Genomic DNA, 11,554 nt, shown 5'->3' on the forward strand with positions numbered 1-11,554 from the left:
GACAAGAATTTTTAAAAAATATTTTCTTTTCCTAATACAAGTGCTGGAGGAAACTGCCACACAGGTTACACAGACTCTCTGGGGATGAAGGCAGAAAGCTAAATAACGTAAAAGAAAGGGATGGGAAAAGAACACATTTGCACTTCCCTCTGGAACCTACGGTAGAGCATTACAGAAAAAGAATCATTAGGCCGGGGGCCTCAGACAACTCCCGATCCCCCCTCAGATCCCGCTGGACCTCAAGTCCCCTCAGCTCCCCTCATGTCCCCTGAGTCCCCTCAGATTCCCCCTCGATCTCCCTTGAGGGAGGTCGAGGAGGGTCTGAGGGGACTTGAGGGAGGTCGGGGGGGAATCTGAGGGGACAAGTCCCCTCAGCTCCCCTCAGATTCCCCCCCGACCTCCCTCAAGTCCCCTCAGACCCCCCAGCCGGGTTGAAGCAGGTGGGAGGGCTGAGGAGAAGGGGAGTAGCCGCAGAGACCGCAGTTTCCCTCAGCGCTTCCCGGCACTGACAGCGGGCGGAGGGCGGGAGGCAGCGGGCCGGGCCCCCCGCTATTAGTACCGGCCCTCGGCGGAACCCGCCTCAGAGCGGAGCCCGCCTGGATCCCCCGCTGTCTCCCAGCGCCATGCAGGGGGTCAAACCCGCCGCCTTCCTCCCGCTCCTCCTCCGCCTCAGCGCGTTGCTGCTGCCGCTGCTGCCGCCGGCGGGCGCGGAGCGGGAGCTGAGCCCGGGCAGCCCGGCGGCCGCGGGGGCGGCGCGGGTGGCTCTGCACCACCTCAACTTCCAGGCGGGCTCCCCCGCAGCGCTGCGGGCGCTGGGGCAGGTCCGCAAGGCCACGCTGAAGGTAGGGGGAGAAGCCGACCGGGGGAACCGGGGTGGCTGAGGAGGAGCGCGGTGCGGTGAGGGGGGCGCTCCCCAGACGGGCAGGCGCGGTCTTTAAAGGGACGCTGGGAGAAGTACGGTTAATAATTATTATAATAAAAGAGCGGGGGAGTGGTGCGGGACTGAGCCACCCTGAGGGTAGCGCCGGCCCGCGCTGGGCACCGGGCGCCTTCCCGCCTCCCTCAGGGGCTCCTGCTCCACGGTCCTTCCCTCGGGGGGCACCGGGTCCCTTCAGGGGCTGCTGTCACCCCACCTCTTCCCTCAGAGGGCACCCGGGTTCCCTCAGGGAGCCACTGTCCCTTCCCTCACGGGGTACCCAGGTCCCCTCAGGAGGCCACTGTCCCTTCTCTCAGGGGGTACCCAGGTCCCCTCAGGAGGCCACTGTCCCTTCCCTCACGGGGTACCCAGGTCCCCTCAGGAGGCCACTGTCCCACTGTCCCTTCCCTCAGGGGGTACCCAGGTCCCTTCAGAGAGCCACTGTCCCTGCTCTCAGAGGGCACCTGGGTCCCTTCAGGGGTCTGCTGTCCCACTGTCCCTCCCTCAGGGGGCAGCTGGGTCCCCTCAGGAAGGAGCGAGGATCCACCTCGAAACATCATTAACTTACTAATAATTTAAACATGTGTGTTGGTCGAGGTGGTTCCTGAGCTGGAATCACGAGCAGCGTAGTGCAGATGGGGGAAAGGGGAAACCGAAGCATGTGGCGGGCATACGATGGGAAGAAAACAGTTTGATAAATAAATATTTTCATCAGAATTGCTTTTGGAGCAACCATCTACTTAGTGTGAGTAGGGACGGAAAATACTTTGGCTTTCTATATCTGGAGACTGAGAGCTTTGACTAAAGGTGATGCAGTTCCCATCAGAAAACATACCTTTATCTTCCAAAAAATGTGTCAAGGTGACAGAAAGAGGCGAGAGTCCTGGATGGGAGCAGCAAAAACTTCTGGGGAACATTTGCCCAAGGCTGTAGATCCTGCAAGGAAAGCTCTCTCTTCCTGGAGAGCTGAGGGTCCAGGCTATGACAGAGGATGGGATTTAAATCCAGCCTTCTTAGCCTAGTCTGTCTAGGCTGGCGCTGGGCAGCTCCCTAAAGCAAGGGCTGGTTGTTCGGGATTCCCAGTCTGAAGCGCCAAGTGCAGCACTGGATTCCACTGGATCTCTTTCATGGCTGTGGCATCTGCAAAGGAGATCTTACCGCATTCGTCCTTCAGCACCTGCACAGCATGTTCAATCCAGGCCCTCACTTCTAAAATTAAGAATAAGATTGTATAGCGTAAAATCCTCCCCTTCAAAAAAGAAGTTCCAAGCCACTCTGAAGTGCTTAGGATGCACTATTGTGGTCCTTACAACATTGAACTTGGGCTTCAATCTTTCACATATATCCCAGTTGACAGTGGTTCCAAAACAATTCGAAGCCTGAGTTTCACAGACCAGAACAATTTCCAATTAAATGTGACAAAACACTACTGCATAAAACTTCAGAATTTGTCTATTACTTTGTGTAACGCAAGGCTGAAGGACAGTGTTGGTCATGCTACCTGTTGGGGAATGCAAACACGATGTCCTGCTATAGATTTACTTCAGCCCACACCCTTTAGGGAACTGTTCTCACCATCATTCCCTGACACGTCAGTAAATATCCAGTGTGAGAGGTGCTGAGGATGGATGTGCTAGTGCAGCCTTTCATTCTTCCTATGAAATTGCTGCAGACATCTAGAACAGAAATTTACTGTGATATTTGATACTCCTCTAGCAACCTACAAGCGCTCTTTTTATATTTACTGTGTAGTGTGCACATTTTTTTATATATATATATCCATATACAAATGCTTGTGCCTCTTTTAAGAGCAACAACTGGCCCCTGGCAGCAGCCTGTGCTGCTGGAAGCAGCGCACTTGCTTATTAAAGGAACATATCAGAAGTAAGAGGTCGGTATAGATCCTCTTTCCAACCCCAGCGTAACTGAATATTTGCAAGGTAGTTTTGGGGAGGAAAAGGGGTTTTTTCCACCCACTATCAGCCGCCTGCCTAATAATACAGGAAAGAAAAAAATTGGTTCATTACAGAGAAGTGAAATGCCTTGTTATTTCCTCACAGCACTTGATGCTGTAGGAGGTTGCTGTAACCCCATTCTGCAGTTTATTTCCCCTTTTTCTTTGCACACTCTGTGAAACAGGAGAAGAAATGTACTGAGTATGGTCACTTCTTTCTTTCCTGTCCTCCACTGTAAAAAAATGAAAAGAATTTCCTGGAAGGAATGTGCCATATTATATGAATGCAGGAAACAGAAATGTTTGGGTTCTGGGGTTGTTTGTTTCGTGGTTTTTTGGGGTTTTTAATTTTTGGGTTTTTTAAGGAGACTAGTTTCCTATTGGTTAGTATATTACCAGATCTGGTAAAAATAGGATAATTTTATCATGGAATTTAATCATGAGCATTGTATTTAAAAAGTAACATTATTAGCCCACTAGCCCATGAAACTGTAATAATTAGAAACAGGACTGGAGACTGTCACCAGTACAGTAACTCTGTTAGATGTGAAAGATTTTTCAAGTTCACGTAAAATGAGACTTCAGTGCTTTTCTCTCCTAGCAACAAATCCCAGAGATAAGCCAAACATATAATAACTCCTACCTTGCCATTGGCCACAGTTTTCTTTTCATTGTCCCTTCTCATTGATGTGGGTTTTTCTCTTAAGTGAGTATCTTCTAGGAAATAGCAGCATGCACCTCATGGAATTGTTGACAGCTGCACTTTAAAACACATGTTTGAGGAGAGCAGCGTTAGTGTGAGCCAGCTGAAGATCCTAGAATTCAAGAGAGAAACGTTCAAAACACTGCTGTAGCAGTTTCCCATGCCCAGCTGCCCTGGAAAGCACAACTGAGTGGTAGGTAGGTGAACCAGGAGGTGAAGTCTACAGGTAAAACTAGGTAATCTCTTGGTTAAACTGCAGCTTTTGCTTAAATCAGACTACAAAGTGCCATTTTACAGGTGGACATTTCACAAGCTCACCTTGACGCCAAACAGTGTCATATCAGGACTGTGGTCTTAATATTAGAAGTCTGATAAAAGATTTCTACTTGTTTCCAACAGTCGGGACCCCATGTTAGGGTGGGGAAGGTAAAATCGGTGAAAATCTAGGGAAAGGCAGAGAAAACAGCCGCCTCTGCTGGTTTTTTCCCTCTGCCTGGGCAGCCTGAGAGCTCACCTGGCTGCTTCGGGATGACCAGAAGCCACGGGCCACCTGAGCTGGCTCGTGGGGACAGCGGCAAGGCCACAAGGTGGGAATCCCCCAGGGACCCCTCTCTCAGTGCCACCTTCTCCCTGCCTGGTGATCAGCTCAGCCCTCTGATCCAGCCACCAAAAATGGGTCCCCGTGCCAGAGGGGAGTTCGAGCAGCGTAAAGCAATTGTGAAACCACCTCCTTCGGGACCTGGAATGAAACTGCTCTTAAATTGTTATTCTGGCCTTTGCAGCACTAAGAATTTGTCATGAAAGCTGTATTAATTTTTAGCCCTGAAATAAAACCATCCCGTGACCCAGATAATCAGTGGAAAAATGAATTACTCACTTGTTTTCTTCTCTTTTGGACTCATTTATCTCTGGCTGCTTTCAGCCGGCCGTCACTGTGCGATGTCAAGTATTCCTGAGCTCTTATTTAACTCGCATTATGTGATGGTTTACAGTGAGGCATCTTGGGATATAAAACTGGAAATAAAAGCGATGTTTTTCTTAGAAACTAGAAATCCTTCTGTAAAAGTTAAAATTATTTCATGCCAAATGTACCTTCTCCCTGGTGAGATCAGAGAAGTCCCTGGTACGCGTACCCAGACTGAATATATATTTTAGCTGCGTAGCACCACTGGAAAGCTTTGTAGGTGAGTACTACTGCTATGGTGAGGCTGTCGCAAATGAAGAGAGAATATCTACTTCAAACACCATATAAGCACAGAATTATGTATTTTTTTAAAGCAAGTATTTACCAGGTCATTAGTCGTTAAGCTTTTCTATATCCTTCTGTTGAGAAGAATCAGAGGCTGAATAATAAATTTAAAATAAGTCCCAATTTCTTTTATTTTCTTCATTAGTGCTCGATATCAAGCAAATGCAATGAAACCGCTGAGATATTTTGTCAGAATCTGATTATTCTTCTCAAAGTTACCACAGCTATAAAAATGATTTTTTTTTCTTTAGTGGACAGAACCAGTGACACCAGTGCAAGAACAAATAATACTGGAAGACTAGCTGAACATATTTTAAATGACTGAAGATGCTGGACAGAAAAGATTTGGCTTAAGTATAAAAAAGCTTCAGTTACAGAGTGTAAGACGCTGATGCTGTGACGAAAGGGTGCGCTCAGGCTGCTGCACTGTGCCCCTTGAGGAAAAGGTTCAGCAGGAGCCTACGTCACTGTGCTTAAAAAATACCCATAATTGATCAAATAAATGTTGGAGACAGCAGCGGTAACACCTCTTGGGTAGCTTTACAATAATTAGAAACTTCAACTTAACTGCAGCGATTATTATGAGAGATTAGACCCTTCCTCCAGCGCCACAAATTGCTGATTCTTTTGTAAATGTGCATTTCAGATAGCTACTTTTTACCATTTCGCTATGCTAAGAGTGTCATAATCTCAGTCATTTTGAGGACATTGTAGCCAAGGCACAAAATGGGGGCAGGAGAGAAGGAGAGAAGGAGGAGGCAGAGTATAAATTATTAAAGTCTGAACTCATCCTCTCTCCGTCTCCTCCATTCTCTTCATGGCGTGATCTGGGTCCAGCTCCACACTTGCCTCATTGTAAAAGTTAAGAGGGGATTTTATAGAAATCGAGCAAGTGGCTAAACCAATTTGTCCTGTTATCTGCGGCGTAAAACTCTGGATGTGTACCAAAGGCAGGTGCCGGGCTGATGGCCTTGCCCAGGGAATGAAACTTTGCCGACATTCTGCTACTAACGGCTTCCTGGAAGAAAGTACGATGGGAACACAAAGGCCCAGGTTTAGATAAATAAAACACGTACGCATTTGCTTTGGGTTCTAATCTTCAAAATTATGCTGACAGCCAAAACCACCCTGCTGCTTGGCTGAAGAGTATTGTATTTAAAAACCAAGTAAGACTAAGAAATCAGTGCTGTGGCTGGAATACAGCAGTTTGACTTAAATCTATACTTTAAAAGGCAGCTTGCATTCCCCACTTTTCTACAGTGGGGAATTTTCTACACGCTACCTCACATGTGCCATGCAAAGAAAAAACTGTATAATGATGTATCCTACACCAGTAGCAAATGGAAGCAAGAAGAGGTTTATGGGAAGGGAGAATCCCTCTCATTAACCAGGTGACATATGCAAACAAACAAACTTTCTGACACAGAAGTGATTAAGTTACAGTATAGCATACAAAAAGTCTTATTTTCTTTCATTTATTTCTGGCTGATTTAATCAAAGGAAAGGCTTGGAAATGTACCAAACAGTTAAATGACAAAAACCCCATCATTTTACAAGGAATTAGTTGAATAAATACAAAGTTTTCCACACTATTTGTAACTTGGACTCCCCACTCAAAACCAAATATAAATATTTCAAAAGTTAATATAAAAGTTGGTAGGAAAATAAGAGACTGAGTAATGGAGTAAAGAGCAGATAATGCAAATACTTTTTATAAGGCTCCGCTCTTACACTATTAAATGAGATATTGATCCTGTTTCAGGGCAATTAATATTTTTTTATGGCCAACATTAAAAGCTAGTTTCTATTTCAGCATGCGTGGGGCCAGGACACTGTGATATCCCACACCAAAAATACAATTTGTTACCTGAACCATTGCTGTTGGTAATATGACAAAAACCCAAAACAAAGTGGAAAAAAGTCCAAGAAAATGACCTATTTCAAAGGTGTACATTTCTAAGGCTTTTCTGATGTTTTGTGCTACAAGAGCTGCTACTGGCTGCTTCCGACCAGCAAGAAAGGTTCTGTTATTTTTCCTTAACAAGCAGGATCTGGGATAGCTGGTTGGGCAACCCACTGAGTGGTATTTTCAGGGTGAAAGAGAGCAGACAGATCAGAATCCCGCTCTACATGCTGTGTAGCAAAATCGGTCTCCTTCCAGTCACAAGGGAAAAAAAAAACCTAGGAAGGTTACCATCCCTGAGATGAAATTAGCCTAATCCCTGTTCAACTGTGAATCAGTCAGGGAGTTTTGATTCATTTATTCAAGGGCACCACGATAGCCTGTGCAAAAAATAACCTCCTTGGAAGCGGAACACGGATTTGTAACTTTATTCTTTCTAAAGTTACTTAGTATCAATCTGTCCTATGAAGGACTTCGAGCTGTATTTTTCTTCTTGCATATCTCTGCCAGGAAAGGCTTTAAAGCCTCCCTTAATCTAAAGGTTATTTATTGTTGCTAAGACCCTTTGTGTTTGCCGCTGGGACCATCTGTGTGCATCTCCTCTGAGGCAGCTGTGATGCCACGAGGCCTCGGTTTGCTCCTCAGCGCTCACGCTCCAGCACGTAAAGCTGTAGTAACACTGATGGCTGAATGATTCTCTCTTCCAGAGCATCCTGGACTCCGGCCACAAGTATTACCTGCAGTTCACTACCGAAGACTACAGAAGCGGGGTGAGTTTATGGTCCTCTATGTTTATTTCTGAGATCGTGCATTAAATTAATTTCAGCACCTCCAAAACTCATAATTGGATCTTTCACAATGGAAGGACCTTTACGCTTCTACCTGCCTGTCCCACCCAGGACATGATTTGCTTTTAGCATCACCTGAGTATTTAATCTAATCAGGTCTCTGCCTCCGTTGGGGCCCAAGGGGCCAGAGCCACCATGTCACCCCGTGCCTGAAGATCAGCTGGTTTAACCTCCATCGGGCAACCAAGTGCCCGAGTGAAACTTTGCAATGCCCCAAACTCAGCGCCGCGGTATGGTCCTGGTTATCCACTTGGAGCTCCTGCTGGATCCACACACCCGAATGAGGATAAAGAGATGATAGTTGTGTGTTCTTTTTAATTATAACCCCCCGTTCATTCCGCCAGACAGTTGTCATCAGCAATTTTACTGCAAGCAGCTGCTTTTCCATTACACGCACATTTTATGAAATTCAGATTATTCTCAGAATTTAATATGAAGCATTATTTTTGATTTAAGGCTGAAGTATCATACAGTGAAAGTCCCTGTTATCAATTAATGTTATTTCTTGAGAACTCTCATATTTTCAAGATGACTTAGTGCATTTCTGCTACACTTCAATTAAAACTTCTGTTCAATGACTTTAGCCATATGGTTTTAACCTATTTACTTTTCTGGAAAAAAAAATTATCCTTCTAAAGATTTTCTCGGCCCCTGTACAGCTTCATACAAAGCATCCCATAAAGACATGTACGTACTGCACATATATACTTCACGAAGAGCTTTTTAAAGAATGTGTTGCTGGTAAATAAAAATCTTGATTAAAAATAACAGTCTTAAATTCTGCAATGACAGGAAAATGCTGGGAGCTGCCTTGCTACAGTGTTGTATCCGAAGACAAGGTCTCCTCCTGTTGTCAACATCAAGTGCACGGACACTGAAGACCAGAAGCAAATCCAAGAAGAGGACAACAGACTTTACCAAAAAATTAGGCGCCAAACCAAACCGATAATTGGAAACAATATTCCAGGTATACTCCAAACAACTCTATTTCATTTCATCTCAAAGAGCCCGGGCACTTTTAAGAGCACAAGCAAATGTACATGCATTTTTAAAAGTAGATACATATATTTATAGTAGCAGCCTAAAACCATAGAGCTAACTATCAAAACAATTCCACCTGGATGGCAATTCTTGAGGAGAAAAAAACCTGGTATACTTAGTAACAACGGTAGGCAGTGCCACGTTGTGAAGGTGATTTGGGTTTAAAGCCCAGGCAATTTTATATTCAAGTAAACACAAAATGTCCTCAAAGCAACAACTGCCGTAACCCACACACCTTCCCCAGCCAGGGGTGGAAATCGGAAGGGATGACTCACGGGATTTTTCCATGCTGGAAACAGAGCGCCCCACTCCCTTTTTTTCCTTGAGGATATTTTGCGGATATTTTTCTTGTGGATATTGGGTTTCTTACCTCCCCGTGGGGACCCTGCGAACAGTAATTCCAGTTCCGTCACACTTTCATACTTGCAGGTATCATTCTCCCCGTTCCAAGGTTGTAACACAACTGAGGGAAGAGTCACTTTCAGGAATAGCACTCCACCAGGAAAAAACACTCAGTTGTTTGTCATTTTTCTGCTAAATAGCCACAATGAATCATTTTCATATGACTCCTTTTCTCTCTTGCAGACAGCTATGGAAATATCGAACCTGCCCTGGAGCCGGTGTGGGCTTTGGCTGTTGCCGGCAGCAGTTACATGATGTGGGAAAAGTCAACGGAGAACCTGGGTTACTTCATGGCACAAGTCAAGTCTGCGAAGCAGTGGGTAAGTGAAGTGGAAATTACACCTCTGATTCCAGAGGCTGACAGAGTCTGCCGAGCAGCAGAGAATAAAAGAGGTGTAAAGAGCTCACGCTTTCTGTAACAGGTGCGATTCTCCCCAAAATCCCAAGCTCAAAGGTACCATCAGTCTGGTACCTGCCGTACACTCTCTGGGAAACATATACCTGGAACATGAGTTCTCAAAACTTCGGTTCTCTCTGTGCTTGATATACTGTGCTCATTTTTTATTCCCAAGTTATTTAGAGTGAGATTTCTCTGCAGGAGAAATTAATAGTCAGGTAAGATTCCTAAATTTGAGGGTTAACGCTATTAATTAGCATCTGAGTCAGCCTAGTTTCATGGCAGGGAAGTCAGAGCGCAGACCCACGCTGCAGTCAGCGCCTTCAGGTTTTTATGCAGGAAGAACTCCTAATTCTCCACGTAGAAAACCCAGCTGACTGCATAGCCATCTCCAGCCCTGTTCAGCTAAATCCAGCCCAGTACATCACAGCAGGCTCTAAACTTCAACAATATAACTTGTGTTCTTGATTTTTTTTCTCTTTGCTACATATCCAGATAAGGAAAGATGATTTTATCGAGTTTGACTACACTGTCCTGCTCCACGAAATTCCAACACAGGTAAGAAAGTGTATGCGTTAAACAGCTCCTTTCACCAACAGAGAAACAGTATAAAGATCCTAAGTGGTGTATATTTTTATATCTGTTCTCCAGGAAATTATCTCGTGTCACATGCGCCTCACTTGGCTTCCTGGTCACCCTCTGAAAGTGAAATACTTCTGTTCTTCAGAGAATCAGAGGCTTGAAGATGGATCTGGAATGGAATCTGGATCAGCTGCTGGGATTTTGGATGAACGGGGAGCAAATTTTTAAGAGAGACTGTCAGCTTTATGTATATGGATTAAATGAGAAAATCCTTGTGTTAATAGACCCGGAATTGTGATAATTTTTCTACACAAGTCACGCAACAGTGAATTTGAACGGTTTCACTTGTCTGTTTTCTTCCAAAATTAATTCCTCTGATTTCTTAAACTGCAAGACTCGCATGTTCTAGAGTTTTACCAAAAAACTTCGCTACTACATGTATACACAGATCAACATACACAAGTTGATTTTATGTCACTAAACTTACTGTTACTTAGAGTAACATAGTTTGTAAACAAAGTTAATATATTTGGATAAAAAAATCTTGAGAAAAGTATTAATCTGTCACTAAGAAATATTTGCCTACTAATTTTTTGGGGGGGAAGGGGGTAGATACATGCTGATTTTTAACTTACGTCTCTAATAAAACAAATACCATTGCGCAGGGTCGGGTTTTCTTTCACGACACTGCTGTTTGAGCCCAACTTTCCGTCTTCTCCCAGTTTCTGGCCTTTCAAAGGACGCGGATGAGCGGAGGCAGCGACACGTCTCCCCGCAAGGCAGCGGTAACCAGCACCTGCCTGGCCGTGGTCCCACTGCTGCGCCGCTGGTCCCTACAGCGTGAGATTACGTTACAAAGTAACTTTCTTCTCTCATATTTGTGAAGGCAACTCAGAAAATATTGACAGAGGGAAAATAAAAAAGTTTTCTTGTCTCTGTTACCAGTCCGGAACACTGCAAGGCAGTGTTTGTCAGAGGGAACTGAGGATGTTGTCTTTGTCTATTTGCAGTTCTTGCTGTGTTACCTGGAAGGAAAACACAACAGCAGCCAGGAGGGCTCTGTGCAGCTGAATTTCCACATCTGGGTTTGGCGGGGAACAGCCGCTGCCAGGTACCGTCACACAGCTCCTCTGTTCGCCGCTGCCGGCCTAAACACCAGAGTCCTGTCGCAACAACACCTTTTTGTCCTTTCCCACCCAATTCTCCATTTGTATTTACAGCAGAGCCGCTGTCCTGCCTTCGTTCACTGAAATCATGCCAAACTTCCTCGAATTTCCCTTTTTTTTTTTTCTTCCCCCCCATTAGCAAGATTTCTGCCAGATTAAATCAACTCAATAATCACCCCTTCCTCAGGAAAACAGGCGATGGTCTCTGCACCCTGGGGTGGTTTTGTTAACTCCTGGTATATCGCACTATTGTTAATCTGTAACCGGGAACAATAATTAAGGTATTCAACATGAAAACTTTAATTGAGGGATATTTGGGCTGGATGATCTGTTAACCCCCAAATTAAGACGTTTTACACAAGTGTATTAGTCTTTTGCTGACTAAGCTTTTTA

At 45.0% G+C, this 11,554-nt stretch overlaps 1 protein-coding gene across 1 annotated transcript; it reads left to right on the forward strand.

Annotated features, from left to right (window-relative positions):
- Window positions 1-505: 505 nt before the first annotated feature.
- Window positions 506-10,657, forward strand: RARRES1 (retinoic acid receptor responder 1). Its single transcript, XM_065639603.1, has 6 exons — window positions 506-842; window positions 7,433-7,495; window positions 8,366-8,540; window positions 9,200-9,336; window positions 9,909-9,971; window positions 10,065-10,657. The coding sequence occupies exons 1-6, from the start codon at window positions 624-626 to the stop codon at window positions 10,221-10,223; spliced, it is 816 nt and encodes a 271-aa protein (XP_065495675.1). The 5' UTR covers window positions 506-623; the 3' UTR covers window positions 10,224-10,657.
- Window positions 10,658-11,554: the final 897 nt, after the last annotated feature.

The sequence above is a fragment of the Caloenas nicobarica genome, chromosome 8 (assembly GCF_036013445.1).
Source record: "Caloenas nicobarica isolate bCalNic1 chromosome 8, bCalNic1.hap1, whole genome shotgun sequence".
NCBI classification, from domain to species: Eukaryota; Metazoa; Chordata; class Aves; order Columbiformes; family Columbidae; genus Caloenas; species Caloenas nicobarica.

Coding starts and splice junctions, on each gene's coding strand:
- RARRES1 (XM_065639603.1), top strand. CDS start 624: ATGCAGGGGGTCAAACCCGCCGCCTTCCTCCCGCTCCTCCTCCGCCTC. Junction 7,496..8,365: donor CCGAAGACTACAGAAGCGGG/GTGAGTTTATGG, acceptor CTGCAATGACAG/GAAAATGCTGGGAGCTGCCT. Junction 8,541..9,199: donor AATTGGAAACAATATTCCAG/GTATACTCCAAA, acceptor TCTCTCTTGCAG/ACAGCTATGGAAATATCGAA.